Source organism: Notamacropus eugenii, chromosome 4, assembly GCF_028372415.1.
Source record: "Notamacropus eugenii isolate mMacEug1 chromosome 4, mMacEug1.pri_v2, whole genome shotgun sequence".
Taxonomy (NCBI): domain Eukaryota; kingdom Metazoa; phylum Chordata; class Mammalia; order Diprotodontia; family Macropodidae; genus Notamacropus; species Notamacropus eugenii.
Window position 1 is genome coordinate 38,952,886 of NC_092875.1, and position 18,403 is coordinate 38,971,288.

The following is an 18,403-nucleotide window of genomic DNA, read 5'->3' on the forward strand; positions in this document are numbered from 1 at the left end:
CTCCGAGGTCTTCGGTTGGCCAAAACCGGATGCTCATATGAGAGAAAGGACGTTCCAGAGTTGAACAAGGGTTGAGCTTTATTTCAGGGTCTCGGTTACAAGTGCAGGGGGGTCTTCCTTAGGAGGAAGAGGGGGAGATTTCCTAAGGAGGTTAAGATCTTAAGGGATTGGAAGTAGAAGTACAAGCGGGGAGAGAGGGGGAGGGGAGAGAGGAAAGAAGAGAAGCGGAGCCTATTATCCTCTTGGCTCCTCGCGTGCTAAGAGAGCTTTCAGGCTTCCTCAATCCTACTTAACCTTCAGCCGCATAGTTTGCATCTGAATACCGTGCTGTTAGGTAACTAGGTGTGCCCAGATCCGGGACAATCTCGAGGGCGGGGAGATCTCTCTCCCATCACGTTTCTCACGGGAAGAGGCGGAATTACTCGAGATAGCTCGGTTCACCTCGATTCCCTGCCGTTTCCTGGGGGGGTCTCGTGAGAGCTCTAAGATTTAGAAGCTCCCACCTTTACCCGCCCGAGACTGTCCACACGGAATTGAGCTTCCAATCCCAACACATCCCATATGTTCACACAGACTTGTGCATTCTGAGTTCATGTTGGTCTGATCAGCCACAGTCGGACACGCTGTACCTTGTCTCTAACGTTGTGATGTCATCTCATTTGTATGTGCTTATCTGTGTGTTGTCTCCCCCATTAGAATGTCAACTTCTTGAGCAGCGGGGACCTTTATATCCCTTGTGCTGAATGAGCACAGTGCCTGGCACATAGAATAAAAGCTTGTTAACCGACTTCTTTCAACAAATACTTGTTGAACCCTTGCTGTGTTGAAAACACTGGAGAATATCAATCCCATCAAATTAAGCTTTTTAACTTACTTTCAAAAGCTCAACAGGTTTGATTCCCAGAGAATCCTTCAGGTTGGAAGGCGTGCTAGAGATCACCTTAGGGTCAGGGCCTGTATTGGAACTTTTTAGGCTGTTCTTTCCAGAAATGAGAGTTCTAGTACTAGAGAAAGATTTCTGGTTTATCTCAGCTCCAGGAAGACATGAACCTGACTTTGCTGATTTGCAAAACTAACTTTCTTTTCATTAGGAGAGCAAATTGCCTTTTCTCCTCATTCATTTGTTGTAGTCTGGTCAATCTTTGATTCTCTAGTCTCTTCAGTGTCTAGAAGCATTTAAAAAAAATATAATTAATTGCTTATAGGAGCCTCTAGACCAGAGTTGGGGAATCTGTGGCCTCAGGTCACATATGGCCTTCTAGGTCCTCAGGTGCAGCCTTTTGACTGAGTCCAAGTTTTACACAATAAATCCTTTTATTATGGGGATTTGTTCCGTGAAGTTTGGATTCAGTCAGAGGGCCACACTTGAGGACCTAGAAGGCCACATGTGGCCTCAAGGCCATAGGTTCCCCACCCTTGCTCTAGACGGTGAAACCCATAGAAATTGGTTTTCTATCATCAGATCACCTAGCAAGCAAGATTTCCAGTTATCCCTTCCACATTGAGACCTTCCCTATCACATTTTGGATATATCGTGGATTGGCATAAGAAGTTAAATGAGAATTTTGGGGGAGTTTTGTAGAAGCTGCAGATAGCTCTCAAAGGCCAGCAGATGATACAGAAAAAGTTTAGAAATTCAGAAGTGTATAAAATAGATGTATAATATCAATCCAAATCTTACAATGAGACACAGTAAACACTCTATAAGAGAAAAAAGTTAAATTTCATCTCTAGTACAAAGGAAGGGCCAAAGAATTTTACAAGAATTTTCCAGACTGAGATGCCACTCCCCTACTCCCACAATATGGAAGGGATAATTGTGCTTTGTGGAAAACACACAGTGATAAATAATGCTGATAAGAAAGAAACTTAATCTATTTGGGAAGAGTTATTCAGTGGGGTTTCTAAGCTGCCATTGGCCAGGTATTTAAAGTTCTCTTAGCTTTGGAAGAATGATCAGTCCCTTTTCTCAGCATCTTGAAATGTGACTTTCATGTCTTCTACTACTGAAAATGCGCTTACCCACGACCTAGTCACAAAATCCGTTGGCATTTTTTAAAGTCCCTCGTTCTCTTGGATTTCTCTATGGTATTTGGTACTGCTGACAACCTTCAGCTTTGTGGATTCCCTTTTTCCTTGACTTTAGGGCCACCATCTTGATAGTTCACGCTTCTGTGCAAATTTTCTCCTCTACATCCTCACCCATCATGGAAGCATAGATGCTTCTAACCTGTACCTCCAGTCCTTTCTTAAGAAATCCAGACATGCATCTCCAGCTTCCTCGAGGGTATCTCCACTTGGATGTCCCTTCAGCATCTTAAAACTGAGCAAAATGGAGCTGCTTCTCCTTTCCCCAAAATACGTTCCTCCTCTCGATTTTACTGTTTCTGTAAGTCACATTACAATCCCCTGGACTCCCAGATTCAAAACCCTAGTAATATCTTTGAGTCTTCCTTTTTCCTCATTTCACAAATCATTTGGCCATCAAGTCCTGTTAATTCCACTGCATCCACCCATTTCTCTCTTTTCACTGGTGCTTTGTAATCAACAACTCTTTTGTTGATTAGCCACATCGGAGTCTTCCATGATCCCATTTTGGGGTTTTCTTTGCCATTTCCTTCTCCAGCTCATTTTACAGATGAGGAAACTGAGGCAAACAAGTGACTTGCTCAGGGTCACCCAGCTAGTAAGTATCTGAGACTAAATGATTTGAACTCAGATCCTCCTGACTCCAGGGTCAGCAGTCTATCCACTTCACCATGCTATTAAGGGCCTCTTATGGTATATAGCCTTCTAACAAGTCTTGTCTTCATTCTGTCTTTTCCATGATTCATCTTTCTGACTATGGCCAGATGAACCTTTCTAATCATCCTTACTATCTGCTCTGAAACCCTTAGTGGTTCTCCATTGGCTCCCATGTACATTTCAAACTCTTTTGCTTGACATTCAAGGACTTTAACAATATGGTGCCACCCTCCCTTTCTAGCCTCATCTACTATTTCTTCCCTGTGCCTGTCAGTCAAGGTAGACACTGAACCCACCCTGTGCACAGAGGAAGGAAAGCTCCCCCCCCCACACCCCTTGCAGAGTTACCTTTGCCAGGAATGCCTTTTTGCCCATCTTTTACAGCCTAACAGATCATTTCTTCCATGAAACTTTCCGGATCTCTTCAGTCAACATCTTTCCCCATTCTTTACCCATGCCCTCAACATCCTAGCATCTCACAAAGCACCTTGTTTCCTGCTTTTATAATGTAGTTGTCATACAGTATAATCATGTATCCATATGTTATAGACTCTCTACTAGGAAGAAAAGAAACACGCTTATAAAGTCCCCAGTTTGTGTCAGGCACCATACTAAGTGCTTTATAATATTTTATCTCATTTAACCATCACAGCAACCTTGGGAGGTAGGTGCTATTATGATCTCCCTATTAGAGATGAGGAAATGCAAACAGGTTAAATAACTTGCTCAGGGTCACACAACTAGTAGGTATATGAGGCTACATTTGAACGTGGGTCTTCCCAACTCCAGGCTTACCACCTCGATGCCTCTAGCTTGCTCCCTTCCTATTAGAGTACATTCCTTCAAGGCTGGAAGTATCCCTTATCTGGATTGTTTAAGCACACAGTTGTGTATTAGTTTACTGGGGCAAGAAATATAACATTAAGATAAAAACCTATTTCACTTAATTTACTGAGCAGGATAAATCTTCATCCATGAACTCCAAAATGGTTAATATTGCTTTGAGAAGGATGAGACCACGTTTCATCACCTGTTTCTGTGCCTTTGCATAGGCTTGTCCCCCAGACCTAGAATGGATTCCAATAATAAAAATAATAGCATTTATATAGCTTTAAGGTTTGTAAAGTGTGCTCTCTCTTTATTGTATGTATGTATGTATATACACATATATAGACACACACACACACGTATATATATATATATAATTTTATCCTCACCACAACCCTGATAAGTACTATTGCGACCTCTTTGTACAAATGAGCTATATAAATGCTAGTTATGATTTTGACATTACTGTTATCATTATCATGTACCCAGTAACTGAAATGCTAAGCCCATGTTTTATTTACTGTACTGAATTGTTGTAAAACTTGGGACAACTGCACTATAGGTCATGCATGCATAGCTGAAGAAGGAAGAGTGTTTAACATACGCAGATCCATTGTATAAATTAGAAAACTAATTGATCATTGAAAGACTTTACCTTTTGGGGACCAGCACGTGAAAGCTGACGTTTGTATTTACACATTTTTTGTCTCCCCTCAACAGAATGTTAAGCTACTTGAGGGCAGACACTTTCATTTTTTGTCATAGCCCCCAAACCCAGAGCACATTTGACAAACTCTGGGGTTATTAGTTACTCATTTGAGCCTCATTATAAAGCTGTGAGGTAAGAATTTTTATTCCTGGTTGACAGTTGGGGAGTCAGGCTTCTGAGAGAGTAAGTGGTATGCCCATAGTCATACAACTAACACAATTCTAGTTATTGAGCCTAGATTTTCCTGCCTCTAGCTTCAGGACTCTAGTCATGAAACACACTGTCTCATAGAGACAAATTTAAATTGTTAAAGCATTCCCCAATAGAAAAGTGGTCAAAGGATATGGAAACATATTCTTCAAACAAAGCCGTTCTCAAAAGAAGAATTACAGACTACTAGAAAGCAGATAAAAGGATGCCCCAGATCACCAATAAGAGAAATGAAAATCAAAACAACCCTGAAGTTTCATCTTCCACCCAAAGATGGATAGATGTGAATAGAAAACAACATCACTGGTGTTACAGAAGACAGGCACACTGACATTGTTGGTGGACCTGTTAATTGGCATAAACATCTTGGAAAACCATGTAGAATTATGCAAATAAAGTGACTAAAAACTATTTTCTTTGATCCTGAGATTCCACTGCTAGTCACAGACCCAAGAAAGTAAGTCATTGATGAAAAGAAAGGGTCCATACACAGCAAAATATTTCTAGCATCCCTTTTTGTTCACAGCATAGACTGGAAACAAAGTAGACACCCATTGGTGGGGACTGGTACCCGGTACATGAATATAATATGATTATTATTACATGATATAACATGTAAGGAATGACAATATGAATACGGAGAAGCATAGGAAGACATGAAAGGATGTATGTGTGATGAAATAAACAACATGAAATTCTGTAAACTGTAAAAGAGCCAGAAAACTACAACATTGTAAATGGAAAGGATAATATCCAGAAAACAATTGAGACAGAATATTGCAAAATTACAAAGAATTTTGTAATTCTTGGCTCCAAAGAGGACAGAAGAGATGACAATCTTTTCCCTTCACCCCAGCAGAGGTGGGGGTCCATGGGTTTGGAATATTGCATATAACCTCGGATTTTTTTCAATGTACCAGTTTTGCTTATTTTTCTTTTCCTTTTTTTCCTTGTCTTAAAAATTCTCCAAGGGATGGCTCTCTGGGAAAGACAAGGGGAAGGAATACAGGAGGATTCCTGGATATAGGTATATGCAAAGACTTCATTAAAAAATCTATTTAAAAAACTGCATTAGATTGTAAGCTTGAGGACAAGGATTTTCTTTTGCCTCTTTGTATCCTGTGCTTAGCACAGTTCCTGGCACATAGTAGGTGCTTAGTACATGTTGATTGATTGATTGCTAAAGGAGTTTTGAAGGGTAGCATAGAGATGGTAGAGAGAGTCAGCCTTGGAGACAGAAAGACCTTACTGGCTCCATGACTCCAGGCAACTTGCTTTGGTGCCATACAACTGTATGTGACATACAACTCCAAGTGACATACCAGTTATATGACCCTGAGTCATTTAATTTCTCAGTAGTCTAGGCAACTCTCTAAGACTATATGGGAGAGGGAATTTTGTTAGTGGGAGTTCCAATATCAGTGACATCATAGTCCAGTCCTCCCTCTAAAAGTTTTTTTTAAGATTTTGCCTCCTTCTTTGTATTTTCGAGACTTGCACCATAAACTATATTGGTCCTCTTGGGTCAGTCTTAATACCCCAATCTCTGTATCCATCTTACCCAGAGAAGAGTTTTCTGTTTCTTGAGAAAAGTGTTGGCTACTGCCTTTGATGCTGCCATCAGGTCAGAAAGATAAAGGGAGTAGAAAGGGACATTTCTGTATAAAAAAGAGGCAGGGATCCCTGGCTTGGCATCCATTGTCGATTCTAGATTTATTCCTAGGATTCCAGTCTTTCTTGGTGTTACTAAAGCCCTCCTAGCCCTGTGCAGGCTGTCACAGCTGGCTGAGCAAATGATGAGCATTGAGAGAGTACCTAGTTCCTGCTTGGTTGACTTTGGTTGGAGAATGCCCCCCCATTGGAGCTCACAGTTGCCTCAATCATAAGAGGTCAAGCCAAACACTTTTAATCCTAGAGCAATCACAGGCCAAATTCCTCTTACCAACCAATGTGTTTAGAGGGAAAAGAAAAATCTACTCTGGGTGGGTGTCACCCAGATTTATAGGAATTCCTCCTTTTGTTGGGTTTTGACTGTAACTTAGCTCTCGAGTTTTGACCATGTCCAAGAATGAGGGGCTCCTTATGAGAGAGTAAAGAGAGTGGTGGGGATGGGTGGAGCCAAACATGGCTACCCATAACTTGTCTTAAAGACTGTATCTCCCAATGCCTCCTCTAACCGAATGAAGCAACAGTTGGGCAAAGAAGAGTTACATTCTGATGTAATAACTAAGACATGTCATGCCTTTGGCTAATATTGAAAGAAATGAGCAGCTCCCAACCTAAGGCCTTACATAATCATAATTTACAGCTCATAGGGGTTTATTGATAAATTCTTATATCTGAAGCACTTAGCGCAATTAAGCACATAGTAGGTGCTTAACAAATACATATTGACTTGCCTAAATACAAGGCATTATTAGGCTCTGTATTGTAATAAGTGGCATAGAGGAAAAAGAACTGGTCTTCGAGCTGGGTTCAAAACCTGCCAATGACATGTGCAGACTGTATAACCCTGACCAAGTCATTTAACTTCTCTGTATTCTAAGCAACTCAACAAGACTATACATTGTGGAGAAGTAGCGAGGGATCTCCTCACCTGGGACTTCTCTCTATCAATAAAATCACAGGTTCATTATCCTTTATTATAATAAAAAGTCAGCTGAATTGTTGACTATGGAGACAAGAACCTGTTAAGCACCAGGGATTCTGAGAGAGGGAGTAAGCATTTATACAACTTTTTTTACAGTTTTTTTCAAACGCGTGCGTTGTTGCAAGTCGTTATCTTTTTATCTCATCTTTACGAATATCTCATTTTTATTATTTTTACTTGTTTATATTTGTTATACGTTGTCATATATATCATATACATACATATGAATAGATATTTATTCTATATAAATATACATATAAATCATATGTGACATATCAATATAGTTTAAAATATAACTATATATAGAAGACACATAAGTATGCATATTTGCCAAGAGCTCCGTCCACCAAGCTCCTATGCAACCCACTTAGGGCTTCCCAGGAGGAGGTGGGCGGGGCCGCGAGGTGACGCTAATGGGCGGGGAAGGAAGGCGGGTCCTTTCCGTCGCTTTAGACCAATCGTGGGGCGCGCTCTCTTCGCTTGCAGCTGATTGGCGGTTGCCTAGTCCTGGGCATTCCGTTGACAAGATGGCAGCGGCGGCTGGCCGGGCGCGGCTGACGCCTTTTCCTTTGCGCCCCTAGCTCGTGCCGCCTGCCGGGGATCGCAGAGCCAGGCCCTGGCATCGGTGGGGCAGCGCGGGGAGGCGAGCCGGGAGCCATGGGCCCGGCCGGGCCCTGCCCGCCATCGGCCCCGCAGCTTTGGCTCTTGCTCCTGTTCCCTCTCTGCTTCCCAAGGGCCCTGTGGGGAGACGTTGGTGGGTAGGGGCGGAGCTTCGGGCAGGGGGCGGGGCCTGTGCTATGGGCGGGCTGTGGGCGGGGCTGTGGGCGGGGCTGTGGGCGGGGGAGGGGGCGCTCGAATCCCTACTCAGACCAGCTCTGTGCTGTGTGACCCTGGGCAAGTCACTTCGCCCTCTTTGCCTCAGTTTCCCCATCTGTAAAATGAGCTAGAGAGGAAATGGCAGCCCGTTCCAGTATTTCTGCCAAGAAAACATGGGGTCACAAAGAGTTGGATATAACTGAAAATGTCTCAACAACAGTTATTTTAAGAGATATTTTTAAAGCTCTTTGCAATACCTTAAAGTTCTATAAAAATGTTAGCTATTATTAAAATGAGATATCTTAACACATTTTACGAACTTTAAGACGTTGTATAAATGCTAGCTGTTATTATTCTTTAGAGATAATATTTGTAGAGCGTTTTGCCAACCTATAGAACTGCTCACTATATATTGCTAGCTCTTACTAATGATAATAAGGATTATTAACCTGGAGGGATTATTTGTAAAGTGCTTTGCAAACCTTAAAGCACTGCACGTAGGCCAGGTATCATTATTATTAAAATGAGGTAACATAAAAAGTGCTAAATAACTGCTAACTTTCGAACTAGGCTTTTGTAGCAGCTACCACAGCTGCACCTGCTGAAGCCTTTTTTAGTTTTGGAATAAGAGTGCCTGGGTGACTGACTGTCCGTACCAGGCAATGGGCAACCTCATGTCCCGAGAGTGAGCCATACGGAGTCTGGTGAAAAGAATGCCAGCTCAGAGCAGGGGTTTTAACCACCTCTCTGCCCCAGACTTCTTTGGCACAACCATGTTTTTAAATGCATGGAATAAGATACGTAGGATTGCAAAGGAAACTAATTATATTGAAATAATTACCAATCTATTAAAGAGGCCAATTCACAGAGTCCAAGTAAAGAATCACTGCTCTAGAGTCTCAAGGACCCAGGTCCACATCCACCTGCGATGTTGTTCCCTCTATGAGTCTGGGCAAATCATTTAACTTCCCTGGGCCTCGGGTTTCCTCCACTCTTGATTGAGGAGGCTGGATTAGATAGCTCCTACTGTCCATTCCAGCTCCAGATCTAGGATTCCCTGAAGATATGTGTTCAAATCCTGCTCACACATTTCCTGGCTATGGGATCCTGAGGAGATCCTTGTAGCTTGCAGAGACTAGATGTGGGAAAGGGAGTAAAGTCCCAGGACTAGGCTATTCCCAGCAAGGGGCCACCTCTGCTGCCAGCATTGGAGCAAAGGAAAATCGCCACAACCTACAGTGACCGTCCCCCAGTGCCTGCCTCCTGGGACTCCCCTCTGAGATTCCTTCTCATCTGTTCATCTGTATCTTATATGGTAGAGTAGTTTGCTCTTGTTTTACCCATTAGATTGAGCTCCTTGAGGTCAGGCACTGTTTTTTGCCTTTCTTTGTATCCCCCCCTCCTCTCAGTCCAGTCCCTGGCCCACAATAGGCGCTTAATAAATGTTTGTTATTTATTGACCCTAACCCTGCAGTCCTGCATGCACATGCTTAGGAGGGGTTGCTTGATTCTCATGTTCCATAAAGCTCTAAGTCTCATTTTCAGGGGTTCCTCATGGTCCTTACATGAGTGGTATTAACGCCTGACTCTTCTCTTTGCCAGTTTTTCTCCCTCCTTTCATTCGAATGTTTGATACTTCGGTTAGTGCAGCCTTGGTTGGAGATACTGAGGATGTCAGTGTGAGCCTCGCTGTGTGGGATGGTGAGCTGGGTAAGGAGGCTAAGCAGCTGGCTTTGGGAAAACCTACTGAAAACACAGAGGGCTTCGGGCCCAGTCTGCCCTTGGGGGAAGGGGAATACTCCCTCAGCCTTTGGCTCTCCAAGGTCTGATCCTGTGACTTCCAGAATTGGCAGTCTGGAGAATGGGCAAAGGGGAAGGGGGCTGCTTTCTGCTTCAGAGACAGCTGCAAGGCAAGGTTATGCTCTCTGAGGAGAACGTCCTTAAACCTTCTGAGGGCGTAAAGGTAGAATGAGAACATTCTCTGGTCTTACCTCCTCTTGTTTAGGGATTTTGCCCATTCCTGATTGTGGACTGCAGAATAATGGGACCAGTAACTGGAGTCTGACCGTGACTCCCGATATGGTATGTTCAATGTTAAATCTCTTCGTTTTCTATTTGTTATTCGATTGTTTCAGTTGTTTCAGACTCTCTGTGGGTTTTCGTGGCAGAGATACTGGAGTACTTTACCATTTCCTTCTCCAGCTCATTTGACAGCTGAGGATACTGAGGCAAACAGGGTGAAGGGACTGGTCCAGCTAGGCTGTGTCTGAGGTGACTTCAGGATGGAGCTCTATCCAGTGCACCACCTGCCGCCCTTCGTTTTCCATTTAGGGTCATATCTGTCACCCCCTCCTCAGCAAGCTCCAAGGCTCCCTGTTGCCTCTGGGATAAACTCCAGACTCCTCTGCTACCTTTGTGCTCTGGCTTATTGTCCCTGACTTCTCTTTACTTACTCTGCTTTGCTCCAGCCTGGCCTCCTTCCTCTTCTCAGCTAAGACATGAGCCCCCGACCTGGAAAGTGCTCCTACCTCCCCTCCCTCTCCCAGGTTCCTTAGCTTCCTTTAGGCAGAGCCCAAGTACCACCTCCTCAGTGGAGCCCTCCAGCAAGTTCCTACCATCCAGCTCCTCCCCAGATTACTCTGCATTTACTTTGTGCTTGGCTTTTACTTTCTGATCTCCTCCTTACCCCCAGTAGATTGCAGCCTCCCTAAGGGCAAGAAATGTTTCCCAGCCTCGGTACCTGGTGCTTTGTTGCTAGTTAATGTTTGTTGAGTGAAAAGACTCACTAGTTCAGTTAAAATGGGTGTTACAAGTCAGGCTTCTCTAGAGCCTCTCATTCAGCCTTCTTCAGATGAGCCTGGAATACATGTTCTACAGGGATTAGTATCCCCATTTTGCAGACAAAGCAGCTGAGGTTCAAAAAAATTGAGGGATTGTCTTTTAGTCCCAGTCAGTGAATGTCTGAGGTAGAATTTGAACCCAGGACTCTCCAAGATACCAAGCTGTTGTGACAGACTGTTGCTTGTTCATTCTTCATGGAGATCTCAGTTTTGTTCTTCTTTTATTGTCTCCTTCTAGGATCTGGCCATGGGTGGGAAGTGGGTACAAGAGGGAGAATGGTGAACTTGAACTCGCAAGACCTGAGTTTGAATCACTCCCTGTGTGACCTTCCACAAGTCCCTTTCCCCCTTCCTGGGACTCAGTGTCCTCTGTAAAATGAGGGGATTGATCTCTGTGGATAGCCTCTGAAGGTCCTTCCAGACCTAGATCTGTGGTCCTGGGACAGTGAGGTTTGCTGTGAAGATCCAGGTGTCATGGAAGGAGGGCTAAATGCGAGGCCAGACATGGCATATGCCATTGTGGCACAGTGGGGAGAATGTAGACCTGTCATCTGGCACAGGTCTCAGTTCCAGGAGTCAGTATCTAAGTGACTGGGAGCCTTTTTCCTCCCTTTGAAAATGGGGATAATCCTGGTGCTGCCCACTCTTGCCAAAATTACCTGTGTGACCTTGGGCAAGTCATGTCACTGCTTGGAGCCTTAGCTTCCTTATCTGTAAAACAGGTGGGTTGAGTTAGATGATCAATCCCTAGAGTCCCTTCTAGGATAAAGGCCTGTGCTGTCAGTTATAGAATTTTAAAGCTATAAAAGAGTTTGAGATCCTCAGCTCTTCCCACTTCATTTCTGGCCTAAGCCCAGGACAATGAAGATGTGGAGTACTGGGAGAGGTGGTGGGGAGGTGGGTCTGTGAGGTACCTCGCTTTGGGCATTGGCCCATGATGGCTTCATCTTGAGGATTTCAGCATGGCCAAGTGTAGAGGACGGCTGGGCATGAAGTCAGGGAGGTCCTAGGGTCATGTGGACCATCAGATTGAGGGCTGGAAGGGACCTCTGACACCAGTAAGTCCCACTTTCCCATTTTTCAGATGAAGGAACTGAGACCCAGGGACGTTACCAAAGGGCAGGACTTGAGTCTTAGCTTTGGTGCTTAGTGTCTGGGTGATTTGAAGCCTCTTTCCTTATCTCTAAAAATGGGGATAGTTATGTATAAACTAAGATTGCCTGGGGTCCTAGGAAAGTCACTGACCAGAGTGTTAGAGGCCAGTCTTGCCCTGGGCAAGTCAGTTAGGTTTCTGAGCAATGAGCAGTTTCTTAGGCCTTAGTGATTAAATCCAGGTGGTCCTCTCTATTGGTGGAGGGAAGAAACAAACATGCCAGTAAAATCAGCAGGGGCATCCTTAATGCGTGGGATGTTTGTGATTATAAATGTATTTTCACAGTAAGATGAGAACTAAAGCAAGGATTTTTTCCCCAGATGGGCTCAGAAGTGACCGTAAGATTGAATGGTGATTTACAGGCCTGTGTCTCAGAGACAGATTTCTTCTCTGACTATCCCTGTGTTGTTGAAAGTCTTGTGGTTTCTGCATCTCGCAACTCATTCTGTTTGGCGCACCTACTCATTCAGGTCGAAATCTACCCTAATGCTTCCTTTGCCCAGAATGCATCAGGTAAGTATTTCAATCATGTGCCCAAAGCACCAGGGAAAGCTTTCCCAGCATCATATTTTATTGGTTATTTGCTTTGTGAATTTTAAAAAAACAAGCCAAGTTTGCAAGACTCACACAAGATCCCATTAGAAAATCAACCAGTTTTTCATGTGCGCCTGAGGATAGAGCCCAGGCTTGAAGCTCATAAATAAGGGCATTAGTCAGAATTAGGAGTGATTGAAGACCCCTTTCTAAAAAGCAGTGGGTCAGTTGTAGGGACACCATCATCGCCTTTAATTTCTTAGGTGAAGGATGTAGAAATACATCACTCTTGAGAAGCAGCATGATTCTGTGGTCAGGAAGACCCAGGCTCCAGTGCTGTCTTTCCCATCTGATCCCTGGCTGTATCATTGCCTCTGTGGGCCACTCTTGGTGTCCCGGACAACTGACTAACTTGCTGAGCTGCCATACGCCTGTCAGTCTGCATTGCTTCTCACCAGGCACTCTATAGATGGATGAAATCACTGTTCTGGACCCCAAATCAAATAAACTCTGATATCCTCCTTCCTCTTTTGTGACTTCCCAACTTGAATGTGCCTGACACATAGTAGGCTCCTTATAAATGCTTATTGATTGATTTATAAATATTTTAATTTGGCTAAGAGGTTAGTTGTAACTGGTGATGTGCTAGATCCAGCTCATACCAGCCAGAGAGCCAGTTGTTAAATTGTCAGTGTGAACATTTATACCTTGGAAATCTGGAAATGCTACAAGTCAAGGCTTGATTTATTGTTTTATCGATTGACTGTACTTAAGAAAATGGTGTCGAAAATATTAATAATGTAAAGTGAACTTAAATTAACTGGGCAAACCCCACTCTGGCCTCTGCCATACGCCCTCCCACTCCCTCTGCTTCCCCAAGCCAGTTGTTAAACATTTACCAACACAGCCCTGGTTGAATAACGGGGTCTGGTTTTGTTTTTCGATTTTGTATCCTCAGAATTTAGTATAGTGCCTGGTACACAGTTGGTGCTTAATAACTGTTTGTTGTTGGGAGAAAAAAACAAATCCATTTTTAATTGGGTATGAACTGTATGGATATCTGGAGATGATGTAAGAACAGGACCCCGTTTCTCTCTTTTTATAGGCCCAGGGTGTTCTAAACACATCATTACTAAACATTCCATTCCTGGGTATGGTGCCTGGCATGTAGTGGGCCCACAGCGGGTGTTTATGGAACTGAATTGTGATAGAGAATTGTAAACACCTGTTTGTTTCTAAGCATCTCCAGCTCTTAGGCATGTCCCAGTGAGGCTAAGCCTGGCAGACCATGAGGGCTGAGCGCAGCTCCTGCTATCTCAGGAGACAAGTGCTCCAGAATGTCCCCTGTCCACCTGTCCACCCCCCCAGCCCAAAGAAGAACAGTGCCTCTTACGGTGTTCATGTGAATAATGGTGAGCTGTTTGCTCTGGCCCCGTGAAGGTGTGAACAGTTTTGCAGCCAGTGAGAGAGGCAGCAGAGCAAAGAAAGACAGGAGGTATGTCGTGCGCCTAGGGCGCTGTAGCTGATGAGAAGTAAGTCACTGCGTGAGGTGGGGGGGCAGCGTCTAGTGGTCTTTGTGACAGTGTGACAGCCCATTGCCAAGGACCCTGCTCTGCTGCAGGTGGCTTAGGCTGCAATGAGACGCTTCCTGGGCCAGATGCGGATCTCCAGCTGATCTCCATCTCTCTCCCACTGTCCCATGGTTTGTGTTGAGCGTGTTAACCCTCTCTCCCCACCATGTCGTTAATATAATCAGGTTCTGCTATATCATGTCATGTATGTAAGAGACTAAAATTAGCTGCTGTTTTTATAGCAGGTTTTCATATTGTGGTGTTAACAGCAGTTCAGGGAATGCAAACATTTAGCTCATAGTGTCCTATTAGTCAGGAGCTGGCAGAGACCTTCCGGCCCATCGAGCCTTAACTTCCTCATTTGGTAGAGGAGGAAGCTGAGGCTTGACTGGCCTAGGATCCCATGTACAGTAAAGGACAGAAGCAGGATTTGAACCCAGGTCCTCAAGTGCCAAGTCTTCTGCTCTCTGATGCTGACAGTTCCTGCTTTGGGGCATTTAAGTCCTACAGGTTTGGACAGAATTCCTAGGAAACTTGTAAGAACCTTCTGAAACAGAGGCTACCAAAGCTTAAGGAGCCTCCTGCTTTCTTAGGTGACCTCTGACCATCCATTAAATCAGAAGTTTGGTCCTTAGGACCCATGGGTGTGCATTTTCCCGGAAAGCTGCCTGTCTGCAGTCCCATGAATAAGTTAGTCCATAGGCCCCACCATTTTCAGCCTGCTATCTTCCCCATTTTCTTGAGACATACACCAAGCTTGGTTGCTTGTGCCCAGTAGGTGCCCTCACCTCTGCCCCATGTGGAGTAGTTTTATTCTGGTTCCGCCCTGAAGGTGGAACCTTTGAAACTGGGACCAAGAACATGGCTGAGCCTCGACCAGCGTGGACATGTGGGTTTTGGACACCAGTGGAAGCTGAGACCATGTGGCTACATGTTGTAGGCTTAAAAACTCCATTCACTAGTGCTGGAAAGTTGTGTACTGCGGTAGGTCACTGCCCATAGGAGGCTTTGACTCTTCCTGCACATTACAGAGAATGAGATTTTATGGCGTCAGAAAAAATGTGCATTAAACAATCACATTACAAAGAATCTCTTGTGACTTAGCCCCCTCCAGCCTGGGAATATTGCACACGCCCTGGGAAGCTGCCCACCTTGTATGCTCTCTAGACCTAGTTTTGTCACCGAGGCCTACACAAGGGTGACTCCAGAATGCCTCCTGTCCGATTCAACATCTTCACTCTGTGGGACAAGCTGTCTGAATTCCTTAGGAAGAAAGAGCTTTCAAAATGAAAGAATTAAAAAACTGATCCCTGGCGAATTATGGGAAAAGGACAGTGGAGGGGAAAAGCACTTGCTAGGGAGATTTCATACCTCTCCCAAAAGGAGAAAAAGACCCTGAATACGTGTGAAGTGCTTGGAATCCTGTTATCTCAGGCCTTCTTTTCTCTTTGTGAAATTTGGGTTCAAAGTGTGGCCCCTTGACTGAATCCAAGGTTCATGGAACAAATCCCCTTAATAAAAGAATTTGTTCTGTAAAACTTGGACTCAGTCAAAAGGCTGCACCTGAGGACCTAGAAAGCCACATGTGGCCTCAAGGACTCAGGTTCCCCAACCCTGCCCTAGAGCATAGACCATCTCCTCAGCTCCCAATCCATCTCACCAGCCCTCTCCCCTCTTCTGAGGTCCACTCCCACATTTCTACTTCTGTCTTCAGGATAGCTCCACCTGCTTGTTCCATAGGCATCTCAAACTCGACACGTCTCAAACAGAGCACGTGAGTTTTCCGCTCAAAACCCTCCTTTCTCTCTACCTTCTCTGTGTCAGTCCAGAGTACGGCTGTTCCTCCAGTCGCCTAGCTCTGCCAACTTGGAGTCATTATTTGCTTCTTTTTCTTATCCACACCTCGTATACCATCAGTTACTAAGTTTTGTTGAGTGTACCTTTCAAAAACCTCTTGAATGTGTCCCCTTCTGTCTACTCCCAACACTGCCCCAGTAGCTTATGCCCCTGTCATTGCCCACCTGGCCCTTGGGGGGGGGCCTTCTGACTGGTCTTCTTGTCCTGAGGGTGCCCCATATCCAGTCTGTCTTCCACACAGCTGCCTGATAGATATTTCTGAAGCCTAGGACTGACCACATCACTCCCGTGCCCAAGAAACAGGCAGCTTTCCATTGCCTCTGAGTAAAATGTAGATGGTTCTGTTTGCCATCGAAAACCTTTCTTCCAGGCTTCTATGCCCACTTCTTTCCTTCACACACTCTTTCAGCCAAACTGTCTTTCTCACTGTCTCGTGTGTGTGACCGCATTTCTCAGTTCCTCATGCCTGGAACGTCCTCTTTCATCTCAGTCTCTTGGAATTCCTAGCTCCCTTTGAGGCTTGGCTCAAATGCTGCCTCCTCCAAGAAACATTTTCTGATTCTCCCAGTTCTCAGTACACTTTTCTCCATACCCCCAAACCACTTTTTATTTATTTGGTATACAGCTTGTATTTACTTGTCTGTGAATGTGTTGTGTCCCCCAGGAGCACGTAAGATCTCTGAAGGCAGGGATGACCTCTCATACAGTGCCTGGTACATGGTAGGAATATAACAGGTGCAGGACTGACCTCTAGAGGATCACAGTATTTGGTAATTTCTCAGTGGCTCTTGTGGAGATTGGACTGATCATAAACTAAATTTTAAGCCATTATTATCTCATGAATGACCCAAACATTGACCAGACCATCATCCACTGAATCTGACACAGAATCACATTATCAAGAGTTGGAGTTTCTGGGTTGTGGGGATTAGATGTTGGAATATAGCATTTTTAACTATGAATCATAGTAGAATGAATTCAAAATAACCTACCTGAAATTTTACAGCATCTACACTTTTATCTGATTCAGCAGAAAAGTAATTATCTTGAAGGATTAAAATGAACCATTGTTGTTATAAACGGTCCCTTGGGGGATACAAGAGCCTGGGAAATTTGAAGTAATAGCATCTAATTTGCTGGAAAAATGGTGGCTATGCATGCATTAAAATTTCCTCCCTTGGAAAGTGGAGCCAAATGTTTATCTCTCAAAAGTGATCATATTTTTCTGGTGGCCAGATGGGCCTTGCTAGCCTGTTCTTGTATTGCCTCTGCCCGTGGGATCCACAGCATGTTTGTAGCATATGTGGGTGGCTGTCAGATTGCTTGGGGATTCATTCATAGGCAGCCTTTGGGAATGGCAACTTGTCAGGCTTTTGGGCTGCCAGAGATGTGGCAATGTCTGTTCCTCTGACTGTCATTGAAAAGCTTCCCTTTTCTTTCTTGATGCCTTTTCAGAGAACAGCACCGTCTTCGTTAGCCAGAAGTATCAGCCCTTTGGCCCCTGTCCCTGTAACTTGACTGCCGGAGTCTGTGATGTCCGATGCTGCTGTGACAAGGTACAGACTCCACTTATCAGGTGTGGGTGCAGAAGCCGGTGTAGCAGCCAGTGTGCCAGTGTGCCAGTGTCCTCTTAATCACCTGAGTCCAGAGGCACTGTGCCAACAAGCAGCCTTCTGTGAATGTATTATTTCAATGGAAAATCTCTTACTTTCTGAAACTCTCAGGTTAGTTTTACTGAAGGAGAGAAACAGGCTGGGCTGATGGTTCTAGGTCCACTTCTAGCCCTAGACCCACAAGAATCCCTGAGAAGGACCTTCCATTCACTTCTTGCTGTGATGGTGATGGCTTCTCCTGTGACCATGGGTTTTACTGTTTTTCTGGATTGCTTTGGATTGAATTTGACCCACTGTGTGCAAGGAGAGACTGTTATAGTAGAAAGAGTTCTGGCCTTGGAGCCAGAAAGCCTGGCTTCAGATCCCTTCTCTGCCACTGACCAGCTATGTGGCTCTGGGCATCTCCCCTCTCTGAGCCTCAGTTTACAGAAACAGTCCTTACCTCCCCATAGTGAGATAGACTATGATACTTGAACCCACAGGAGCTGATGAGATCCCCAAGTGAGAGGGTACAGTAAAAGAGAGAAGAGTGAGTGTTAGTTATTATAATGGCTCTCCCTCCCCAGATAATGGAGGCACCTTGAGGGCAGGGTTCTTTTCATAGTTGTCCCTGTGTCTTGCCAGCATGTCATTGGGACTGGACTTGTGATTTAATTGGGAGAGAGTGCCCCCCAAAGAGGAAATTCCCTACTTAAGTGAGTAAGGATCCTTACAGTCTGAGAGAGTTACCCTAGGCTCTAGGAGATTTGCCCAAAGTCACACAGCTAGACTTGAACCCAGGTCTTAGGGCTCTTAGGCCAGCTGTCATTTTGCTACTCCACCTAGCCTAGTCCAAAATGTTATCAGTCATTTCTGACTTTTCATGATCCTATTTGAG

The 18,403-nt window shown here is 44.5% G+C and overlaps 1 protein-coding gene across 4 annotated transcripts in view; it reads left to right on the plus strand.

The window, feature by feature from the left end:
* Positions 1-7,640: 7,640 nt before the first annotated feature.
* TCTN2 (tectonic family member 2) overlaps positions 7,641-18,403 on the plus strand; it is a 34,863-nt gene continuing 24,100 nt past the window's right edge. For 3 of the 4 annotated variants that reach the window (XM_072600677.1, XM_072600678.1, XM_072600680.1), the window contains exons 1-5: positions 7,641-7,896; positions 9,561-9,668; positions 9,964-10,040; positions 12,272-12,464; positions 17,369-17,469. In XM_072600677.1, the coding sequence (XP_072456778.1) occupies positions 7,800-7,896; positions 9,561-9,668; positions 9,964-10,040; positions 12,272-12,464; positions 17,369-17,469 (576 nt within the window). In that variant the 5' untranslated portion in view covers positions 7,641-7,799. The remainder of the gene's footprint in view (positions 7,897-9,560; positions 9,669-9,963; positions 10,041-12,271; positions 12,465-17,368; positions 17,470-18,403) is intronic. The other variant, XM_072600679.1, reaches the window with a different exon arrangement.